A 24303-nucleotide genomic window follows, 5' to 3' on the forward strand; every position below is an offset into this window, starting at 1 on the left:
CTTGTGTGTTAATTAAGCCACACTTCTCCACAACCTCCTTTTATAAAAAGCATCTTCTTCTAGGAAATCAACTGCATCTTAATCCTTGATTCAGTCATTATGCTCTTCTCTACCTTGAAAATTTTTTTAGATTTTATTTATATTCCAACTAACATACAGTGTAATATTAGTTTCAGGTGTACAATATAGTGATTCAACACTTCCATACACAACACAATGCTCATCGGAAGTGCACTCCTGGGCACCTGGGTGGTTCAGTTGTTTGAGCGGCTGCCTTCCGCTCAGGCCATGATCCTGGAGTCCCGGGATTGAGTTCCACAGTGGTCTCCCTGCTCAGCCAAGAGCTGCTTCTCCCTCTGACTCCCCCCCCCCTTTCATGCTCTCTCTCTCTCTCTCTCTCTCTCTCTCTCATTCTCTCTCTCGCAAATAAATAAATAAATAAAATCTTTTTTTTTTTTAAGTGCACTCGTTCATCCTCATCACCTACTGAACCTCTCCCCCACCCACCTCTCCTCTGGCAACCATCAGTCAGTTTGTTCTTTTTTTTTTTTTAAAGATTTTATTTATTTATTTGACAGAGAGAAACCACAAGTAGGCAGAGAGGCAGGCAGAGAGAGGAGGAAGCAGGCTCCCTGCCGAGCAGAAAGCCCGATGTGGGGCTCGAACCCAGGACCCAGGATCATGACCCGAGCCGAAGGCAGCGGCTCAACCCACTGAGCCACCCAGGCGCCCCAGTCAGTTTGTTCTTTATAGTTAATAGCGTTTCTTAGTTTTCCTCTTTTTTTTCCCTCCGTGATCGTTTGTTTGGGTTCTTAAATCCCACATCTGAGTGAAATCATACGGTATTTGTCTTTTTCTGACTTATTTTGCTTCGGATAATACACTCTAGCTCCATCCATGTCGTTATAAATGGCACCGTTTCATTCCTTCTCGTGGCTGAGTGATAGTCCATAAACTTAAATCTCTTGATATCTTCTGCACACAGTTTCCATTCTTCACGACCCTATGTCTTCTCAACTCATTCCAAGTGAGGCGTTATTCTCTCACTCTCATAGTCATGAGAAGAAAACTATAGAAGTCCCTGATGGCGACATGTAAGATTTTGCCTAATATAACTCTGAAAAGAATGTTAGCATCTAACACGGTTTTGTGGGTTTCTCATTTGCACCCCCTCAGCGCCGGGCTCCCTCCGGCTTCGCCCCGGTCCGTTCCCGTCTCCACCTATTCTCGCCCTCGCGGAGACTCGAGGCGGCGGCGGCGGCCGACCACTCCCGCACTCCGCGTCCGCGCACGACCCCTCCGCCGGCGCTCAGACGCAGGGCGAGGTGCCGCGTGGGACAGACACTCCACAGCGCCGGGCTTCAGCCTGGGGTCACTGGCGGCCTCCCCAGCTCCGGGGCCTGCACGCCGCTCCTCCGGCTCCCGGGCCCGATCCGCGCACCAAGGCGCCGCAGCGCGTGGCGCTGGCCCACAGGAGGCCCCTCAGAGGGGCCGCGTCGGAGGGGGCTTCTGGCGTCCTGGCCCCGGCGGTGCCGTCACCGCTGGAGCATCCGTCTTCCGTCTAGGAGCATCTCCGGGAGGTGAGGCGCACGAGGGACGTCACCAGCAGACCCAAGGGCCTGGTGACCACGCGTCCTGATCGCGGGCGGAGGTCCCCGCCGCCGAGCCTCGCCTTCCCCGGGCGGGACAGGGACGGCCTCGCCTTTCCTCCTCTGTCCCCTCGCGTTGTGTTCGCCGTGAAGAGGGGGGTGTGACGACGAGCTCTGGGTCTGGTAAGTCTTTTAGGACGAGGAGAACCCGTTGCGGAACACGTTCTTCCGGGGCGCGTTTGTAGAGCCCAAACTACACTGCCCAGCAGGCTGTGCACTGGCGTCCGCTCCCGTGGCGGCGGGGTTTCCGGGTTCCTGGTCCTACGTCATTCGTGTGCGACGGTTCCGTCCACGCCAGCTGTGGGGAGGGTGTCGCTGTTCTGTGGCCTCCTCCAGTGAAGCTCTTCCAAGAAGAGCAGAGAAACGGCTACCGCTCAGCCCCGCGCCTTTGAAGGAGCCGTAAGCCACCCGACGCCCGGGGAGTGGGAAAGTCAGCCGCGGTCACACCTCCCGGGTCAGGGGAGAGGTGGCAGTCGGCCGAGCCTGCGGGACCCGCCTGCGTCGCGTCCGGTCCCGTCCCCGCTCCGTGCACAGGGTCCCATGATGGCGGCGGCGTGGATGGACCCTGCGCGGGTGAGTGGACGATGTCTGGGGCATTGCTGCCTCGCTGCTGCGGAGAGGGCTCCTGGGCAGCCTGGAGCGAGGCGGTACTCGGTTTCTCTTTGATGTGTGTGTGTCAGACGAGTGGAGAAGGTTGTCACTTTCTTCATCTCCAGTCTTAGAGTACACGGAGAGGGACTGAATGTGCAGATGGCCCGACAATGGACACACCGTATTTAAAAGTGACACTGACCCCAGACCTGCAGCTCCTGCCCAGGAATCGAAGCCCTCCTCTACCCTTAGCAACCTGGGAACCAGTCCGCTCTGTCATTCTTGGCCGGGAGCCCGATTCCTAGCCCTGAGTGACACCCAGGAAGCTAGACCATGACTTCTCTAAGACTCGGCCCCAGAAAGCCAAGATTTGATTAATAACTGATCCTCGCTAATTCTTCCCCAATTTCCAGCTCAAGACGGATGGGAAAAATGCATATCTGTACCCCTAACCAATCACATAGGATGCTAGGGGAGTGCATGTCAGAGAGTTTCCATAAATTAGACATATATCATTTGGTTGTCAATGTGGAGGCCCTAGTTGACTTTTCTGTGTTTATCTAAATGGCCAAGATGTGCCTGGTGATGTGAGTTTATCCAGCACCAGAGCTGAGTAATACTGCAGGGTTCCTATGTATGAACCAATTAATTAGGAATGTCCAGGTGTCTAATTGAAATATTAATTCGAGAGCACTGATAGAGGGGACAAAGCTGCAGTGCACAGAGATGTGGGTACTGAAAGTGCACATGAAAAACCATGAACCAGTGGCTTGGAGCATTTAAATGACAGATGTGCAGTAGTGGGGCTGTCCATCAGGGAGTGGAGTAGCTGAGTTCTTTGTATTTAACTTGTGTGTAGGATGTGGTCCTGCACATGTTGGATATTTAACATTGAGGAAACTAGAAAATGGTGGAGTAACGTTAACAAGGCAAACTCCTCATGAAGTGTTTTCAAGTCAACACTCGAACAACTAGACAACACTGGTGGAAACTCAAGATGACTTAAGACCTGGGGACTTGTCCCTTTACCCAGGATGCGAAGCCCTCAGCATGGGGCAGGCAGCTAGCAGGACCGGTGAGGCTCAGGTACTGCTGTTGTTACTGACACCGTTACCACATGCTCGCTCATTCCTCGGACGTCCTAGAGCCCTTGCTGTCTGCATCTCCCAGTCCTCGCGTCATTTCCTTTGTCTGTGTGACCTTCCAGGGCCTCCCACGGAGGAGGCTTCTCCCTTACACTACCGGAGCACATCCAGAGCAGGGCCCACCTCCCCCTCGAGCCCAGCACAGAGCTTGGCCCTCAGGAGGTACTGGGTGATGGGAGCCTTGATCACTCTGCATCTTTACCGGGGATGTAGGGATGAGCTCTGATCCCATCCAGCAGCCCCAAGGCCAACGCTACTCTCTCTGTTTGACTTTGCAGGTATCTGTGACCTTCGATGATGTGGCCGTGACTTTTACCCAGGAGGAGTGGGGGCAGCTAGACCCGGCCCAGAGGACCCTGTACCAGGAGGTGATGCTGGAAAACTGTGGACTTCTGGTGTCTCTGGGTAAGTCCTCCCCACTCCACCGTGGGGACACCTGCTGCCTCCTTATCAGAGCACCTTCTGGCTCCAGGCCTGGCTGGTCAAGACCTCTGGAGCCCTCCCCGTGTCCCTCCTCCCTGCAGCTTCAGCCATTTTCTAGGTTAATCTTTTTGGACCTGCTGTCCTGTGTCTGTTTGGGCAAGAAACAGTTCCTCTTTGGCTCCTAGAAAACCGTGGAAGGAAAAGGGGGTGTTCTGCAGAACCCAAAGGGAGGATTTCCAGCTGGTGCCGTGAGGCTCTGGTAGAGGAACTGGGAACCACCACGATGATGCCGTGGCTTCTGGTCTCTCGTCCTGGCTTCTCTCCCTGGCTCTCTCTGCTCATGTCTCTGTATGCAGGAAGGTTTTTCCCTGCCTCATCAAGTAGTGACAGGACTGGCCAGCGGTCCCTGCTCTCTCGGCCCCCAGAGCCTCGTCTCCGCGTCTTGGCGTGCTTCTACGGTTCCTCTCTGTCTGTCTGCTGCCGGGCCGCGTGGGGTGTTCTTGAGGCAGGAACGGCCACCGGAGCCAGTACTCTGGACCTGTGACCCCAGTGCCCAGCACAGACTGGCCTCCATCCGAGGTTCTGATTTCACAGTCCGGAGGGGGAGCTGACTGCGCGAGCCTGATGGGCTCAAGTGTCCTTAGCAGGCGTGTGAGCGATGGGATGTTCTCCAAGGAGGAGTGAGTCAGGCAGGCCCTTGAGAGGCCTTTGCCTTCAGCGCCGACAGATACTGTCCCAAAGGACATGGTCCCAGTTATGGGGCTTCTCTGTGTTTGTGCCTCGGTGATGGTCCCGAAGCTCAAGGGCCAGCATCCTCTGCCGGCCGAGAGACGTTAGAGTAAAGCTGCTCGGCAGCGGGCAGTTGTGCCCCCAGGAGACACTTGGCGATGCTGGCGTGCCCTCGGGGTTGTCCTGCCGTGGGTGTAGATGGGACTGGCATCTAGGGGTTCGAGTCCGGAGATGCCATAACCCCCTCTGATGGATGCGACAGCGCCCGCTCAGTGACGAATTGTGCCGCCTACTGCGTCCCGAGCGCCGCGGCTGAGAAGCACCAGCTTCGATGTTTCTCTCCTTGGGGAGAATCCGCACAGGCCGTTCAATTTGAGGGAAAGGGGGGCTATAAATCCAGACCCGAGGATGAGACGTGCCTGTTCTTGGAGAACTGGAATTACGTCTGCCAGGGAGAAGAGAAAAAGCAAAACTAGAACAGCTGGATAGATTAATTATTCCGTAACAAAATGTTTCAGAAGAGAAGTCCACGCTCTCCTCCTGCTGACCTCACCCCTCACCTTCAGTGCTTTCCCGGAGCTCACTCCGCTCGCTGTCGCGTCTGCTGCTGCGTGTTCTGGGGCGTTTCAGCCTCTCACACGGTCGCCCCTTCTGCGCATAGTCCCCACCTCGCCATCCGTGTCCTGACCGGCAGCTCTCAGGGAGGCTTCTCCCTCCACCTCACCTTCTCTCGTCTTCCTGGTTTTAACCCGCTGTGCCTGTGGTTCTCATTCAGGGACGATGTCGTCCTCCCAGGACACTGGGCAGTGTCTGGAGACATTTTTGGTTGTCCCAGGTGGGATGGAGGTGGGACAGGCACTGAGTGGGCGGAGACCTGGAATGCTGCCGGACATCCTTACAAAGCACAGGAGTTTCCTCCGTGTCTTCCCAGCAAAGAATTACTGTGACTTACATGTCAGTTGTATGGCGGTTGAGAAACCCTGTTTCAGGGACTAATGGACACATCATCAGCTGGCATGGAGGGACACCCTGACATCATCATTGCATTATTTCTGCTCTTCCCTGTCTTCTGATTGTTGCTGAGGATGAATCTGGGTTTAGTGTTGAATTTTAATGCCTCACCCCCTAATCGTTGCTAATTTGCCTTTCATGAGCTCACTGGGGATTAAGATCGTTTTGATTTCTTTGCTGAGTCTTCAGGGTGACCTCCCATCAAGGCTAATGATACTGATTTCCCACCTACTAGAGTGATACAGATTTCGTGTTGAAGGAATCTAGGAAAAATTAAAAGTGGGTCACTTTTAGGAAAAGTGGTTAATAATAGTCACAGCCTGCTCAGGTCCGTGGAGCACGGCCCCAGGCACACTTCCTGCTGCCCCATATAATCTCATGGCATCCCGGTGCTCAGGAGATCAGGAAACCTCGGCCACAGTAGTGAGTCCCCCACACAGCTTAATTTACTCCGTGTAGAACATATTTCATTTTACGAAGCTGTTCTCTGGGTTTTTTTTTTTTTTCTTTGTAGTAGAAATCCTTTTTATGTTTAATGCTTTTGACAGTGTGCAATATTTGATGTTTCTGTAAATGGTCTGTGACCATATCTCTGTGTAGGAGTCTCAATTTTATTATTTCTCAGTAGTTAAGAAATGCTGAAGTCTAGAGTCCTTAAGTATGTCCCTCCCCAGGCCCCTGTGGTCTGAGGATGAATCTTCATGCTCGTGGCCGTGCTTCTCCACCACCCTCCACTTGGTCTGAGGCTGCTGGCCACAAGCAGAGGTGCTTGCCATTTCCTCCTTAGTGTCATGTTTAGGAGACAAAGGTCTAGAGCCAGATCCCTGATGTTCAGTCCTAGTCTGCTCCTTAAAAACTGTGGCTGCAGACAAGTTACCAAACCCGTCTGTGCTTCAGTGTGCTCGATGGTAAGCTGGGGTGATACATACTTTAGTTTTTACTTCCTGAACTGTAGCCCAGATCAGTGGGTCACTTATGAACAGGATTCAGAACAGTGCGTGGTGTGACCAGCTCACGTGCAGGTTAGCAGCTGAGAATCTCACTGTCAGTCCTCTTTCATCGTGACCGTCATCATCCTTATGCCTGGACTCAGCACATCTGGAACAATGATGTGCAGCTTTGTGGTCAAATAGCATAGAGAGCAGGTACAGCTAGAGCCGGGTTTCCATTTTGGCTCAGCCATTCACCAGCTCTGTGCTCTTTGGCAAATCCCATTATCTGCCTGAGCCTAGGTTTCTTCATCTACAAGGTGGTGCTGATTGCAGTGTGTACCTGCCGAGGGTGCTGGGAGGAAGTCCTACGACAGAATCCTCGTTTTGTCTGTGGCGTATAGGAAGAACAGTACAAAACTGTGCTTAGGAGCTAGAAGAAGAGCTAGATCATTGAAGCCAAATGCCTTGTTTTGAATAAATACGTCAATATTTTAAATGTGTAAATTGTAATTCATTTCAATTTTGAAATGCTGTAAGGCATTTGTTTGACACAGACCTCTACGATTTTATTTATGTTTACAGTTTGTATTTATACTATGATATTTATGACTCTATATATTGGTTTTTTACTTTCCATGAGGAAGAAAACTGCCCAGCAGCATGGCATGCCTTCCTCTCCCGGGTTTGCATGGTAGCATTTTGTGTGCGTGGAAGCCGGTTTTATTCCAAGGTCTTGTTTACAGACTAGATTGAGGGATTTTCTTTCTTTTCACACAAACCCTAGCGTCTTCTTTCTTTCTCTGTGAACAGGGTGTCCTGTTCCTAGACCTGAGCTGATCTACCAGCTGGAGCACGGGCAGGAGCTGTGGATGCTGAAGGGACACCTGTCTCAGAGCGCCTATGCAGGTACGAGCCAAGGTGCGGGCAGGTGGGGGACCCTGCAGGCTCGAGACCAGCAGGAGACCGCTGGCCCTGGTTCCCTGGGGAAGCTTCTTGTTCTGGCTCCTCTGCTGCTTTGGAAGCCACGGAGCCCTTTGACCCAAAGTCAGCATTCTTGCCAAGGGGCCCAGAAGGTCGCTGACTCCTCCCACCTCCCAAGTTTCAGGGAATGGTCCTGCCACCCAAGCAGGTTAGAGACTGGAGACGGCCTCTGAGAGTTCCTCACACCCCCAGCTCCCTCCGGCCCCACTTCCGGCCGTGCTCCAGTCCCATGCATTTCACATCTCCTCGGTCTCCCGAATCCATCACTCGCACCGCCTCCCTCAGACCGGTCCCCAGGCTCAGTGCCCGCTCCCGTCGTCTTTTCTCTGGGGGTTGCTGCTAGCCTCGTAACCGGCCTCTGCATCTGCTGAGCCTCTGGTCAGCTCTGTGTCCTGCACGAGTTACCTCAGGGGCTCGGACTTGCTTCCGGGGCTTCCCACTGCCCCAGCCATGATGTCTCAGCGGGTCTTGGCGTTGAAAGTCAGGTCCGCCTCCTCCATTGCTTGATCCTCGACCCTACCGCACTCGTTCAGGCTCCGGGGTCTGCAGCTTCCCCTACCATCGAGCGGGAGAGGTCTTGCCCTTGGCCCTGTCCAGTTCTGAGCCAGAGTCTAGAGCACACCTTTGCAGGAAACTGGTTTCTTCATTCATATTCTGCTTGTTGTGTAATGTGACTTCACTTTTTCTCGACTCACCATACAAATGGGCTCAAATCCTCACAGTCGAAGAAAAGCAGTAAGAAAGTTCCTGTCTCTCGGCGTGTTCACCCACTCTGCGCTCAGTTACTCGCACGTTCTGACTCTCATAGGCGCTGCTTCTGTTCCAGCAGAGGCTGTCTGATGCATTCCCACGACAGTGCCCCGGAGCTGGCATTGCTCTACATCTACATTTGTTCTTTCTGATGTTTCGGTAGCCGTCCTAATAGACATGAGAGGATACCACATTGTAGGTTTGCTTTGCATTTCCCTAATGATAAGTGATGTTGAACACCTTGTGGGTTTTTACTTTATTTTTTTTATTTTTATTTTTTTTAAGATTTTATTTATTTGACAGAGAGATCACAAGCAGGCAGAGAGGCAGGCAGAGAGAGAGGAGGAAGCAGGCTCCCTGCCGAGCAGAGAGCCTGATGCAGGGCTCGATCCCAGGACCCCGAGATCATGACCTGAGCCGAAGGCAGCAGCCTAACCCACTGAGCCACCCAGGCGCCCTACTTTATTTTTTTTTAAGACCTTTGTTAACGGGTGCTTGCCGTTTGTTGACTTTCTTGAAAAAAATCAAGTTGTAAACTTTTATTACAAATTAAAAATGAGGTTCATGGGGCTCCTGGGTGGCTCAGTGGGTTAAGCCGCTGCCTTCGGCTCAGGTCATGATCTCAGAGTCCTGGGATCGAGCCCCGCATTGGGCTCTCTGCTCAGCAGGGAGCCTGCTTCCTCTTCTCCCTCTGCCTGCCTCTCTGCCTGCTTGTGATCTCTCTGTCAAATAAATAAATAAAATCTTAAAAAAAAAAAAAACAACTAAGTTTAAAAAATAAATAAATAAAAAATAAAAATGAGGTTCTTAAAAATCTCAACTTGACCAGATATGAAACAATTTAAAAACCTTTAAAGGTATATTGAAGAAAACGAGGCTTTTTTTTTTTCCTTAAAAAACACGTTTGTCATTACGAAAAAGAGACGTCTTTAGGTAAAGCAGTAAAAGGCCATGCTGCATAGATAATGCAGGGAGTTCTGCTTATCTGGTCAGTGGGCAAAAGCAAGCACTTAAGGTCTTCAGCTCCGTTTTCTTGTTCGCTTCTTATTGCTGGAATGTCATCTTCATTTTTGCGCGTTGGGTGACTAATCCGGGTGCTGGTAGAGACGGAAAGCCGGGGTTTACTCAGCCTCACACTGCTCAGCCTCTGGCGCCCACGAATTCTCAGCGGGTGGACCGGCTGCTTTTGTCTCTGCGGTCTTGCGGTTTAGGGTTTTCTGGGCGTCTGCGTCTGTAACTGAGGTTGCGGCGGTAGCGACGTTGAGGTGGCTGCTGACCCTGGGTCTCATCTCCTTGATTTTCCTTATCTTCCTCGTTGCCATCCTCTCTAGGTTGTCTGTGACGGGGAGGACCTCTGCGGAATCGCGGTCTTTAATCCCCATACATGTTCTGTCTCACTACCTTGTTCCCGTGCACCCCGGTGTCCGCACCTGCCGTCCCTTCTCCCATCCCCTCTCCCTGGCCCACTGCCGTCCGCCCTGTAGGGTCTCCGCAGGAGCAAGGCGGGAACCGTCGCCCGCGGTGGGGCCGGCGCTGTCGGGCCTGGCCTTCGGGAGCGCTTTCCGATCCCCCGTCCTTCCCGCACGCTCCCTGCTCCGGTCATTCCGCCGGTGACTGCGTGGAGGACCCTGCGACTGCGTGGAGGACCCTGCGACGCGGAGAGCGTGGGTAATGGCTCGGGTCAGCCGCGGACTTACTGCCTCGCCCCGGACTCCCGCCGGGGCCTGCCCCGGACTCCCGCGGGGCCTGCCGCGTTTGCTGCCGCCGCGCCCCTCTCACCCTCGGCAGCTCCGACTCCACAGTCCCTCCTCCTCCTCCACTGCGAAGGCACTTCCTGGGGTTCTTCTTCCCTAGGGCAGCCTGCGGTGCAGACCCGTCTCCCTTGGCGCCCTTCCTGCTGACGAAGCCTGCCCGTTTCTTACGCGGAACCATGTTACTGTTCCCAAACCTTTGCTGCGAGGACCTTTTTGTCCCCGCCGGCAGGCGCCGCGGCTGTGAGGCCGCCCGGGCCGCCGCTCCTTGCGCCGCTGCCCGAGGTGCGGGCCTTGGTGTGGGCAGTGCGGAGGCCGGCGGCGGGCGGCTGCGGAGTCCCAGCCTCGCTGCTCACGGCTGCGGTGATGGGGACTGTGCCGGCTGCGCCGCGGCAGCTCCTCCCGGGGTGTGAAGGAAACTAGGCCTGCGGCGGCCGTAGGGCTGTCGGGGTTCTCCGGAGTCCGGTCTCCGCTCCCGCTCCCAATCGAACTCTAAGATTGTATTTATTTGAGAGAGACAGTGAGAGGGGAGAAGGTCAGCAGGAGAAGCGGACTCCCTGTGGAGCAGGGAGCCCGATGTGGGACTCGATCCCGGGACTCCAGGATCACGACCGGAGCTGAAGGCAGTTGCTCAACTGAGTTTGCGTTGGTTTGGTTTATTAACAATTTGTATGTCGTCTTTGATGAAATATCTATTCTTTTTTAAAGATTTTATTTATTTATTTGACAGAGATCACAAGTAGGCAGAGAGGCAGGCAGAGAGAGAGAGGGAAGCAGGCCCGATGCGGGCTCGATCCCAGGACCCCGGGATCAGGACCTGAGCCAAAGGCAGAGGCTTTAACCCACTGAGCCACCCAGGCGTCCCCATTTATCAGTTTTCTTATGTCAAACCACCCTTGCATTGCAGCAGTAAACCCCACTTGGTCGCGGTGTATGATCCTTTCAATATGCTGCAGAATTTGCTGATATTTTGTTGAGGATTTTTTACATCAATGTTTGTGAGGTATATTAGGCTATAATTTTACTGTAGTGTCTTTAGCTTTGGTATCAGGGTATTAATGTCCTTCATGATTTAAGAAGTGTTTCCTCCTCTTCAGTATTTTGGAAAAGTTGGAGGATTGGTGTTCTTCTTTTTTAAAGACTTTGGTGGAATTCATAAGTGTAACTATCAGGGCCAAGGTTTTTCTTTGTTGGGAGATATTTTTGCTACTAATTCAGTCTCCTTACTAGGTAGATGTCTATTCAGATTTTGTATTTCTTCCTGATTCAGTCTTCATGGTTTTGTGTTTCTAGAAAGTTGTCCATTTTATCTAGGTTACCCAATTTGTTGGTGTACAGTTGTTCATAATACTCTCTTATAATCTTATTTTTTTTAATTTCTGCAGAATTGGTAGTAATGTCCCCACTTCCATTTCTGATTTAGTCATTTAAATGTCTTTTTTTTCTTAGTTCATCTAGCTAAAGGTTTGCCAATTTTGTTGATCTTTTCGAAGAACCAAGTTTTTATTTGCCTGATTTTTTTTCTACTTTTCTATTTTATCATTTCCTTTTAATCTTTACTATTTCCCTCCTTCCCTTCACTGTGGTTTTAGTGTGTTCTTTTCCTGCATCCTTAAGTTGTCTACTAGTTTGTTGATTTGACATCTCTTTTGTTATTTAACATAAGCATTTATAACTATAAATTTCCCTGTTAATGCTGCTTTCATTGCATCGTATAAGTTTTAATATCTTAAGTTTTCATTTTCAGTAGAAGTGAGTCATATTTTATATGATATCTTTTTAAATCTGTTGAGACCTAATTTTGGTGTTAAAATGATCTATCCTGGAAAATGTTCCATGTTCATTTGAGAAGAATTTATATCCTGTTGTTGAATAGAATATTCTGTATATGTCTGTTATGTCTAGTTGGTTTATTATGTTAAGTCTTCTATTTCCTTATTTATATTTTGTCTGGTTGTGCTATCCCTTATTGAGAATGAGATATTGGAGTTTCCATCTATTACTATAGGATTGTCTCTCTTTTCCTTCATTGTGTCACTTTTTGTTCCATATATTTTGATGGTCTGTTTTTAAGTACATGTTTACAATTGTTGCAGCTTCTTGCTGTATTAGATCTTTTATTAAAATACAATGTTCTAGGGCGCCTGGGTGGCTCAGTTGGTTAAGTGTCTGCCTGCAACTCAGGTCATGATCCCAGGGTCCTGGGGTCAAGCCCTGCATCAGGCTCCCTGCTCAGCGGAGAGCCTGCTTCTTCCTCTCCCACTGTCTGCCTCTCTACCAACTTGTGTGCTCTCGCTCTCGCTCTCTCTCTCTGTCAAGTAAATAAAAAATAAAAATCTTAAAAAATATATATGTATATAATGTTCATTGTCTTTTGTAATCTCTTCTAATTTAAACTATTTTGTTTGATAATAATATAGCCATCCCTGCTCTCTTTTGGTTAGTGTTTGCATGGAATATATTTTTCATTTCTTTTACTTTTAATCTGTTTGTGTCTTTGGATCTAAAGTAAGTCTCTTATAGATGCATATGGTTGGATCATGTGATTTATGGATTATGCCAGTCTCTGTTTTTTTTTTTAATAAGATTTTATTTATTTATTTGACACAGAGAAAGAGAGAGATCACAAGTACACAGAGAGGCAGGCAGAGAGAGATGGGGAAGCAGGCTCCCTGCTGAGCAGAGAGCCCAATGCGGGGCTTGATCCCAGAACCCTGAGATCATGACCTGAGCCGAAGGCAGAGGCTTTAACCCACTGAGCCACCCAGGCGCCCCGCCAGTCTCTGTTTTTTAATTTGAGTTTAATCTGTTTATATTTAACATAATTATTGATAGGAAGAGACTTGTATCATTTTGATATTTGCTTTCTATATGCATTATTGATTTTTTGTTTCTCATTTCCTGTATTATTGTCTTCTCTTATATTTAGCTGACTTATTTTTAAAAATTTTATTCATTTATTTGAGAGAGAATGTGAGAAGGGGGAGGGGCAGAGGGAGAGGGAGAAAGAGACTCCCTTCTGAGCAGGGAGCCTAACTTGGGCCTTAATCCTAGGACCCTGGGCTCATGACCTGAGCTGAAGGCAAATGTGTAACCAGCTGAGCCACCTGGGTGCCCTTTAGGTGACTTTTTGTAGTAAAATGTTTAAATTCCTTTCTCATTTCCTTTTGTGTATATTCTATAGCTATTTTTTGTGTGTGTGGTTACCATGGGGATTGCGTTTAAGCATCTTAAATGTGTAGCATTAATCTGATTTTATACTTGCCTGCTTTCAGTAACAAAAAAAAATTCTCCGGGGTGCCTGGGTGGCTCAGTGGGTTAAGCCTCTGCCTTCAGCTCAGGTAGTGATCTCAGGGTCCTGGGATCAAGTCCCGCATTGGGCTCTCTGCTTGGCAGGGAGCCTGCTTCCTCCTCTCTCTCTGCCTACATGTGATCTCTGTCTGTCAAATAAATAAATAAATAAAAATCTTTAAAAACAAACAAACAAACAAAATTCTCCTTTACAGCTCAGTTCTCAACTCTTTTGGTTGTTCGTGTCGCAAAAGTATATTTTTGTATATTGTGTTGCCCCAGACTTAAGATTAATAACTTTTTTAAATTCATTAGTCTTTTGAATTATGTAGAACCTAGATGTGGAATTATAGCCCGAAGTTACAATAATACTAGCTTTTTTATTTTATTTTTTTATTTTTAAAGATTTTATTTATTTATTTATTTGACAGAGATCACAAGTAGACAGAGCGGCAGGCAGAGAGAGAGAGTAGGAAGCAGGCTCACTGCTGAGCAGAGAGCCTGATGCAGGGCTCTATCCCAGGACCCTGGGATCATGACCTGAGCCAAAGGCAGATGCTTAACCAGCTGAGCCACCCAGATGCCCCTTAATTTCTCCCTCTTAGAGGACACTTTTGCCAGATATAGGATTCTTGTTTGACATTTTTTTTTCTTTTACCCTCGAATATATTGACCCACTGTTTTCTGGCCTCCCAGGTTTCTGCTGAGAAGTCTGCTCGTAATCTCACTGAGAATTTCTTGTATGTGACAAGTAGCATCAAGGTTGCTGTCAAGATACTCTGTTTATCTTTGGGTTTCAAAAGTTTGATTGTAAGTTTTATTGATGTGAATCTGTTTTAGTTCTTCTTTCTTGGAGTGCACTGATCTTTTTGGATATTTATTATTGATTTCTTTTATCAAATTTGGGATATTTTCAGCCACTTATTAAAATACTTTCTTTTACCCTTTTTCTTTCTGACTAATCCCACAATAAGTATATTGGTTCATTTAGTGGTGTATCACAAAGTCCATTAGAGTATGTTCACTTTTCTTAAATCTTTTTTTTTTTTTTCTGTTCTTTGGACAGAATTTTCATTTTTTTTTTTTTTAAGATTTTATTTATTTGTTTGGCAGACAAAGATCACAAGTAGGCAGAAAGGCAGGGGGTGGGGGAAGCAGGCTCCTTGCCAAGCAGAGAGTCCCATGTAGGACTCGATCCCAGGACTCTGGGATCATGACCTGAGCTGAAGGCAGAGGCTTTAACCCACTGAGCCACCCAGGCGCCCGAAGAATTTTCACTTCCTGTATTTAAGTATGCTGATTCTTTCTTCATCCTACTGAAATCTTTGTTTGAATTCTTGCGGTGAATTTTTCATTTCAGTTATTATACTTTTCTTTTTGGTTTCTTTTTAAGTTTCTAGCTCTTTATTGATATTTCCATTTTGTTTATAGTTTTCTTGACTATCTCCATATCTTACTTTAGCTCTTTGAGCTTATTTAATGTGGTTGTTGTAAAGTCACGTCCAGTATGTCTGTATCAGGTGTTTTTTAGGAATAGGTTTTGGAGGGGTTCCATACATGACCTACTATATCCTCAGGGACTTACTACCTTTCTGGGATTGATGTATAGAAATCCATGCACGAAGTATTGGCAGCCTAGGAATTTCACCTGACTTGAGGGTCAGAGTTATTAACTGTCTTCACATAAGCACAGCTGTACTGAATCATTTCCTATGTGACTGTCCAGAGGCCTAGTTGCTATCTTATAGCTCAAAGCACCAACCCTCTGATTGCATGTGGTCAGACATTGCCCTCAGTCATCTCTTAAGCATGAACTGTCAGGGGCCCAAATGAGTTACCTATTTGCATAAATATCCAATCTGGAATGGAATGTGTCTCCTCTCTTGCACTTTGTCTTCTAACCCAGCCACTCCCCCAGGTTTCCCTTTCATGGTGTCAACAGTCCTAGGATCAAGAAATAAAGACATTGTTATCCTGGGATTCAGAGGTAGCAAGACAGAGACACTATTTTCATCTTTGTTTTTTTCCTCTTCATTTCACTGAAATGCTCATTTTTTTCTGTGTTGGCATTACCAACGGACCTTTTTATGTATTGGGTTTCTTTCAGGTGACAAAGGAAAATCCAAGACCACAGAATCAACCACCAGTGAGCCAGCCCTGTCTAAGGGAGTCTTCCACCAGGAACAACTAACACAAGGAGTTCCAGAGGTGGGCCGAACTAAGGATCGGGATGGGTCATTGCAAATGCAAGAAGGACACTTGAGACCAGAGATAGATCCCCAGAAGGAGAAGCTCCCTGGAAAATCAAGCTCTGAACATGGCAACATAGGGACAGCTAATAATGTATATTCAGGGATTGTACTGGAACCTGTCCCTCGGGGAGGTGCTATCCATGACCGTGACTCGTGTGGGTCAGATAAAGATCCTGTGATTCAGGAAGAAGAAAATATCTTTAAATGCAATGAATGTGGGAAAGTTTTTAATAAGAAACGCCTCCTTGCTCGACATGAAAGGATTCACTCTGGAGTGAAGCCCTACGAATGTACTGAGTGTGGGAAAACATTTAGTAAAAGCACTTATCTCCTTCAACACCACATGGTCCACACAGGGGAGAAGCCCTATAAGTGCATGGAGTGTGGGAAGGCCTTCAACCGTAAGTCACACCTTACCCAGCACCAGCGGATCCACAGTGGAGAGAAGCCTTACAAGTGCAATGAATGTGGGAAGGCCTTCACCCACCGCTCCACTTTTGTCTTGCATAACAGGAGCCACACTGGAGAAAAGCCCTTTGTGTGCAAAGAATGTGGGAAAGCCTTCCGTGATAGGCCAGGTTTCATCCGTCACTATATCATCCACAGTGGCGAGAATCCCTACGAATGCTTCGAGTGTGGCAAGGTCTTCAAACACAGGTCCTACCTCATGTGGCACCAGCAGACTCACACTGGGGAGAAGCCCTATGAGTGCAGTGAGTGTGGGAAGGCCTTCTGTGAGAGTGCGGCCCTCATTCACCACTACGTCATCCACACTGGGGAGAAGCCCTTTGAGTGCCTGGAGTGCGGGAAGGCCTTCAACCACAGGTCGTACCTCAAGAGGCACCAGAGGATCCACACTGGGGAGAAGCCCTATGTGTGCGGCGAGTGTGGAAAGGCCTTCACCCACTGCTCTACTTTCATCTTGCACAAAAGGGCCCACACTGGAGAAAAACCCTTTGAGTGCAAAGAATGTGGGAAAGCCTTTAGCAATCGTGCAGACCTCATCCGACACTTCAGCATCCACACTGGAGAGAAGCCCTATGAGTGCACAGAGTGCGGGAAGGCCTTCAACCGCCGGTCAGGGCTCACGAGGCACCAGCGGATTCACAGCGGAGAGAAGCCCTATGAATGTGTCGAGTGTGGGAAAACCTTCTGCTGGAGCACCAACCTCATCCGACACTCTATCATCCACACCGGAGAGAAGCCCTATGAGTGCAGTGAGTGTGGAAAAGCCTTCAGTCGCAGCTCGTCCCTCACTCAGCATCAGAGGATTCATACTGGGAGAAACCCTGTCCGTGTAACCGAAGTGGGAAGACCCTTCACGAACGGGCAGTCCTCAGTCAACCTTCAAGAGCTCCTGTTGGGGAAAGACTTCTTGAATGTAACCACTGAGGAAACTTCTTACTCAGAATCTGATCATTCATACCAAAGAGAACCCCCTCAGTTTCCTTCCCGATGAGAAACCCTCTGTTGCAGGACATCATTTGTTATCTGAGGAGTCAGACGGGAAAGTTATCCCATCTGGAGCCTTATCCTGCATCTGAGAATTCATCCAGGGAGAGACCCAGTGATTATGTGCACATAGGAAAACCTCCAGCTACATGTTTTTCCTTGTTTTACACCGCAGTAATATCTCAGGAATTTTTTTTCTTTTTTCTTTTTTCTTTTTTTTTTTAAGAAAGAGACATAGAAGAGAAAATGAACTGTAAACACACATTTTCTTTCAGACTTCCTTCCCAAGCCTTTGGCACTTTGTCATGGCATCCCTTGTTTACTTGGCAGGGGGAGGGTTTTGTTTTAGGGATAAAGGACTCAGACTGCTATGTGTCTTGTATATACATTCCTTGCTGTCCAGTGTCAAGAGAGTTAATTGAAGGCAGGTTTGGAAACTTCAGGAACATCTTCTTTGTTCTAAAACACCGTCTCTGTTCTTAAGGAGCTTCATCTTTGTGAGAAATACAAAGGCTGGAACCGTCAAACACCTTTCTGTTGAGGAGTTAAGAACACACATATGAATGGGCACATGTTGTTGCACTGGTTAAAACTGTTTAAGGCTTTGATTTAAAAAAAAAAAAGAAAGAAAGAAACTTCATGTGGTTTTAAGGAGCTGATACTTAGACTTTTTCTTGGTCCTGTACTATTGGTTTACTTGATGGCTGCAATTAGATGGTAAATCTTTGAGTTGTGTAAAATAATTTCTCTCTCTTTATTGTTTTTATTTAAAACTGATTTAGCATTCTTCATTACTTTGAATTTCCACATAAAGTTTTGGAGAAGTTTGTCTCTTTTTATGAAAAAAATCTGTTGAATTTCGATAGAAATTGAGTTAAATTTTCAAATCAATTTGTTGAGAATTCGCATCATTATGAACACAGTATCTTCATACTTAACCCAAACTCTGTTTGTTTAAGTATCATTTGATTTACTTCATCACTGTTGTATAAACTTCAATGATAGGTCCTGTATGGATTTTATAAGGTTTATATCAAGGTGGTTTTTTTCCTTTTATTATAAATGGGATTGATTTTTAAACTTTCCATTTCCACACAAGTTTTAGTAGTATGCAGAAATGTAATTAAAATTTGGATGTTGTTTTGGTATCCTGCACCCTTGCTGAACGGTAGCCATTTATTTGTTGCGATAGGATGCTTGGGGTTAGAAAACATAGAAATATCATCCACAAAAGAGATAGTTTTATTTCTTCCCTACCATATGTATGCCTAGTATTTTCTTTTCTTATCTGCTGTGCTAGCTAGGATTTCCAATATGATGTTGAACAGTAGTAGTAGTAAGAAAGGATTTTCTTATCTGGTTTCTGATATTAGGGGGAAACATACAACTTTTCATCGAGTATCATGTTAGTATAAGGTTTTCTTTATAGAAGTTTCTTATCAAGTTTAGGAAGTTTCCTATATTCCTAATTTGCTGGGGGGGTTTTGTTGTTATTATGAATCGGTGTTCAATTTTATCACACACTTTTTCTCTACCAATTGATATAATCTTGTGTTTTTTTCTTCTGTAGCTTGTTGATAGGAAATATTACATTAATTTGAGGGTTTTTTTAAATTTTTTTTTAAAGATTTTATTTATTTATTTGACAGAGATCACAAGTAGGCAGAGAGACAGGCAGAGGTGGGGGGGGAAGCAGGCTCCCCGCCGAGCAGAGAGCCCGATGCGGGGCTCAATCCCAGGACCCTGGGATCATGACCTGAGCCGAAGGCAGAGGCTTTAACCCGCTGAGCCACCCAGGCCCCCCATTAATTTGAGTTTTGAATGTGAAATCAACTTTGTGATCTTGAAATAAGCCCTACTTGGTTTAGAACAGAATTGTTATTCTATTATAGTATTCAGTATACTAGTATGTTGAAGTTTTCCTGCAATTTCATTAGTGGTAATGATACATAGATTTCTTTCCTTCACTCATTTTTGTTTGTTTTGTTTTTTGTCTTTTGTTTTGTACTGTCATTGGTTTCGGTCTGTAGGTGATAGTGACCTCCCCAAATGTATTGGGAGTAGTCTTATTATGTGGAAGATAGTATACAGAGTTGGTTTTATTTTTAATGTTTGGTGGCATTCTCCAGTGAAACATTTATGCCTGGAGATTTTTCTTTGGATGCTTTTAGTTATGTATTTATTTTATTTAATAAGTATAGAACTGTTCAGAATGTTTAATATTGGATGAATTTTCATAGTTGCCCATTTTTAGGAATTGTTCCATTTCATCTAAATTTTCTTATTTGTTTCAAGTATTCCTTTATTATATTGTTTATGATGGAAGAATCTCTACTCATATCTCCTGTTAGATTCCTGATACTGGAAACGCATCAACTCTTTTTATCTTTGTTAATCTTCTTAGATATTTATCATTTTTTTGGATCTTTTTAAAGAAGCAGCACTTTATACCACTGCTTTTTCTCTCTTACCTTTTTGTTCCCGATTTCACTGATACCTGTATTGATCTTTATTATATCCGTTCTTCCATCTGCTTTGGCGGTACTTTCCTCTGTAGTTTCTTGGGATGGATGCTTAGATTACTGATTTGAGATTTTTTGCTTTTCTGAGGTAAGCATTACGTTCTATAAATTTTCCTCACAGCACTTTCCTCTCAAGTTGTAATACATTTTAACTACATTTCATTTGGTTCTAAAATTTTCTTTATTCAAAACTTCCTCTCTAACCCATAAAGTATTTAGAAGTGTATTGTTTAATTTCCTAGTGTTTGGGGTATTTCATGCTTTTTGTTAATGGCTTCTAGTTTGTTTTATATTTGATCTAGTTGTTTAAATTTGTTGAGGTTTGCTTTATGACCCCAAATACGGTCTGTCTTGATGAATGTTTATAAGGTTGCTTGAGAAGAATGTGTATTCTACTGTCATTGGATGGATGTCATTTATGTAAATGTCCACATGATCCTGTTGGTTGATGATGTTTTCGGATTTTCTGTATCCTTGCTGATTTTCTGTTTGGTATTGCCCTCAATAGCTGAGAGGGGGATATTGAAGTCCTGAAGTATGATCGGGAATTGTCTGTTTCTCCTTTTAAATTCTACCAGTTTTTGCTTTGAGCGTTTCAAAGCTCTGTTGTCGGTGCGCACACATGTAGGATTGCTCTGTCATTTTGGTGTGTTGACTTTTTTATTATTCTGTAATGACTCTTTTTGCCCCTGTAAGTTTTCTTTGGAGTATATTTTATCTGATACTAATATAGTCACTATTGTATTTGGGGGGTAATATTTTGCAGTTTGAGGTTCATATGGTTCCATAATTTTATTTTCAACCTTACGTGTGTCGTTATATTTGAAGTGAGTGTCCAGGAATAGCACATACTCAGGTCATGCTTTGTCCTTATCCATTCTGCTGATTTCTTTCATAAATTGCTGTATTTAGACCATTTAAGTTTAAATAATTACTGATATGTTAGGGCTTGAGTTTGCCATTTTATTGTTTGGCCTTTCTTTGTTCCCTGTTTATTTTTGCTCTGTTTTTTGGGGTTTTTTGTTTGTTTGTTTTGCCTTCCTGTGGGTTAACTTTAATTTTTAGAATTCCATTTGCTATAAATATGTTTCTGAGAATATCTCTTTGTATTTTAGTAGTCATTTTAGGTATTGTTTTATACACATACAATTTATCACAGCCTGTGGCATCAACGCCCTAGCGCTTTGATATGTAGAAACCTGGCTTTATCTGCCCCTTCACATTCCCCACTCTCCAGTATAATTGTGTTACGTATTTCCTCTTTGTGCACTGAGCATATCGGATGATGTTTTTTGCTTCAACGAGGAATTTTTACAAAACCCATGAGAAGTATAGTCTGTTTACGTCTACTTGTATCCTTTCCATTGTCTTTTTGTCTTGAAGATTTTTTTCTATTAACATTTCCTTTCTTTTTTGCAAACTCCTACACAGATCTTCCCTCACTTGTGGGGTTACATGTCTGTAAACCCACTGTAAGTTGAAAACACCGTAGTCAGAAATGCATTTAGTACACCAGCCCTCCTGACCATCGTAGCGTAACCTCGCCTGGGTTACCCATCCTCAGAACACTGACATTCATTTACAGGTGGGCAGAGTCATCTGACACAAAACCTATTTTATAACGAAGTGTTGAATATCTCATGTAATGTATTGAATACTATACTAAAAGTGAAAAACCATGGTTGTGTGGGTACTTATCATTAACATACACAGCTGGGCCTAACGAACGTTTGAGGTGGTAAGCTACAGTTAATTTGTGGATAATGGGGTTCCTACAGGGACAGGATCATCCATTTCTCTTTCTTGTGATGAGGCTGAAGAATAGCGGGTAGAGGGCACCAAGGCCTCAGGACTCGTTGAGGGTTTAGCCAGCAAAGTTCTTTAGGGGGATACCAAGTTTTGACTGTGCGGTTTGTTTCTTCTTTTCATTGTATGGGTTTTTTTGTTTTGTTTTTTTTTTTTTATTAAAGATTTTTATTTATTTATTTCACAGAGAGAGATCACAAGTAGGCAGAGAGGCAGGCAGAGAGAGAGAGAGAGGAGGAAGCAGGTTCTCTGCCGAGCAGAGAGCCCGATGCGGGACTCGATCCCAGGACCCTGAGATCATGACCTGAGCTGAAGGCAGCGGCCTAACCCACTGAGCCACCCAGGTGCCCCTGTATGGGTTTTTTTAAGATTTTATTTATTTATATGACAGACGAGATCACAAGTAGGCAGAGAGGCAGGCAGAGGCGGGTTGCGGGGGAGCAGGCTCCCTGCTGAGCAGAGAGCCCGACGCGGGGCTCGATCCCAGGACCCTGAGATCATGATCCGAGCTGAAGGCAGCGGCTTAACCCACGGAGCCACCCAGGCGCCCTCATTACATGTTTTTGTGTAGCAAGCAGGAGCATCCTGTGTCTGCCCATCAGCTCTAGGGAATGTCTTGCGACTGACATCCATCTGTTCTAACATCCCGATGGCACTGCTGATAGCAGCAGAGTCCTCCGTCAGTGTTTGCTGTGACCTTTCTTGGTGCTTCAGTGTGACTTCTGCGTCAGCTGCTTTTTTCTTTGTCCTTCCAGTTTGATTAGCGGAGCCCCCAGGGGAAAGCTCTTCCGCCTCAACGCCAGCAAGCTCAGGAATATCCTCATTGATGTGGCTGTTTGCCAGGCACTGACATCTTGTTTCTTAACATTCCTCAACAGCAGACTCTGTTACAGCCTCTGAATGTGTTCGCGTATAGCTTCCGTCGTACATTGCTGCGTGACCCCTCGTTCTGTAGTGATATTCTGGAGAGCATTTAGAATGTGAAGATCTTTCTAAAACGGGAGAATTTGGCCAGATTCAGTCACTTCAACAGCCCACACAAATGGCATAAATAGTGTGCTTTGAACATAGCTGTGGCACGTTGGTGCACGGATTGAACGAGTGTAGTTGTATTTGTTGGCAAAGGTACAACCTTTACAGCAGGATGCTTGTGCCTGAATTGCTGTGGGTGCCCTGAAGCGCCCTCTCGGATAAGAAGGCTCCTGAATGGGATGATGTCTGCCTCAAAAAGTCTCTCGCCTGTGGAATAAAACAGTTTGAAAACCAGCCTTTAATGTCATCCAGGTTCTCTTGTAGTGATAACATATGGGAAGCATATACCTGCTCACGTTCTTGAATACTCTAGGGCTCTCTGAGTGGTAGAGTAGCAAAGGCTTTCATCTGAACTCTGCAGCATTTTCACGCAAAAGCAGCATTATATGTCTCAGTGCCTTGAATCCTGGCACTGTCTGGGACTCCTGACAAATGTATGAATGCCCCAGCACACACTCCGAGAACGAGCTTGTTTCATTATCACTAAATACTCGTTCTGGCACATATTTCTCATTCACGATTATCCTGTGCAGGTCTTCCTTAAAAGTTTCGGCACCTTCAGTGTTGGCACTTTCTGCCTCACTGCCAACCTTCACATGATGAAAATTATGATGCCTTGTGAAGCACTGGAATCCCTTGGGACTTTCTGTAACCATTTGTGTATCTGTAGGATCATTAGCTGCTCTTTTAGGATTCGACTTCTTGCCTTAGCCTGGATGTCAGTGGGCTAAGCAGCATGTGCTTAGCTTCTGTATTTGGTCATCTATCGGCGTGACAGCGAAGTTCCCCATTGCCCATCAGTTGGCCCATCTCTTTTCTTCGTGGTGACAGTGGATTTAATCAATACTGACCATTAATATGATTGTTGTTTAAGAAAGTCCGAACTGTCACATGTGATGGCCATTACTCGTTTGCCGCCTTCATGCCAGGTAATTATCTTGAGTTTCTTCTCGAGAGTAATTGTCCTTCTCTTCTCACCAGAAAGCGGAGCCACATACGGGTGTTTTGTAGAAATGATGGGATGAGAAACACGAGACATAGTATCCCAAATGCTGGCAACATAGGGCCCTGGAGAGTACCCGTAGGTCACCCTTGGGATTGCAGGGCTGCCTGGGAGCATCGCACTGCATATTGCTGGTCTGAGGAAAAACAACTCAAAATTCAGATTTGGAACTACAGTTTCTGCTGGCTGTGACTGTTACTGCTGACTATGACTTGCACAGTATCATGAGGCAAAAAAAATCCTAAAACCGTTCTAAGTCAGGGATCATCTGTAGTCTTTCTTTTTTTTTTTTTTTAAGATTTTTATTTATTTGTCAGAGAGCGAGGGAGAGAGAGCGAGCACAGGCAGACAGAGTGGCAGGCAGAGGCAGAGGGAGAAGCAGGCTCCTGCTGAGCAAGGAGCCCGATGCGGGACTCGATCCCAGGACGCTGGGACCATGACCTGAGCCAAAGGCAGCTGCTTAACCAACTGAGCCACCCAGGCGCCCCTGTAGTCTTTCTTATGGGAAGGTCTTCTAGTAACGAATGTTTCTGTTTTCCTTCATCTAACGATGTGAGTCTCCTTCATTCTAGTAGGATATTTGTGCGGGTACAGGACGTGGGGTCAGCAGTTCTTCCTCTTGGCACGTGGGACGCATGTCATTTCCTTCTGTTCTCCTTGGCTTCAGGTGAGAAGTCTGCCGTTTGACCCGCTGTTTTTCTATCTGTAATGCCTCTTTCTGTCAAGCTGTTTTCGGTGTGGTTTTTGTTGCATATAGAGTTCGGAAGTTTGATTATGATATAACGTGGCATGACATTTTGGGGGTTTATCCTGTTTGGTGTTTGCTTACTTCGCTTTTTGAATGTGTTGCCAACTTGGAAGATTTTTAGATATTCTTCAATTATCTTTTTCAGCCCCAGTTTCTCCTCTGTTTCAGGACCCCAGTAACGTGAGTGGTAGATCTTCTGTTCTTGTGCCGGAAGGTCCGTGGACTCGTGCTCCCC

The 24303-nt window shown here is 46.3% G+C and overlaps 2 protein-coding genes, 1 long non-coding RNA gene and 1 pseudogene across 5 annotated transcripts in view; 3 read left to right on the plus strand and 1 right to left on the minus strand.

The window, feature by feature from the left end:
* The window catches only part of LOC125088978 (zinc finger protein 543-like), an 82734-nt gene that overhangs the window by 33361 nt on the left and 25070 nt on the right, over positions 1–24303 (plus strand). The window lies entirely within an intron of this gene.
* ZNF805 (zinc finger protein 805) lies at positions 1245–18182 on the plus strand. 3 transcript variants are annotated; one of them, XM_047710682.1, is made up of 4 exons: positions 1245–1772; positions 3664–3790; positions 7291–7386; positions 15361–18182. In XM_047710682.1, exons 2-4 carry the CDS (start codon positions 3757–3759, stop codon positions 16962–16964), a joined length of 1734 nt encoding a protein of 577 aa, XP_047566638.1. In that variant the 5' UTR covers positions 1245–1772; positions 3664–3756; the 3' UTR covers positions 16965–18182. The 3 variants fall into 3 exon arrangements, with proteins under 3 accessions (XP_047566638.1, XP_047566637.1, XP_047566635.1); XM_047710681.1 differs by lacking the exon at positions 1245–1772 and adding an exon at positions 1943–2222; XM_047710679.1 differs by lacking the exon at positions 1245–1772 and adding an exon at positions 3245–3326.
* On the plus strand, positions 8674–9149 carry LOC125089000 (uncharacterized). The gene is made up of 2 exons (XR_007123826.1): positions 8674–8771; positions 9015–9149. It is a non-coding gene; the product is annotated as an uncharacterized LOC125089000 (long non-coding RNA).
* Positions 9333–14960, minus strand: LOC125089477 (Y-box-binding protein 1-like; annotated as a pseudogene).

Source organism: Lutra lutra, chromosome 17, assembly GCF_902655055.1.
Source record: "Lutra lutra chromosome 17, mLutLut1.2, whole genome shotgun sequence".
NCBI classification, from domain to species: Eukaryota; Metazoa; Chordata; class Mammalia; order Carnivora; family Mustelidae; genus Lutra; species Lutra lutra.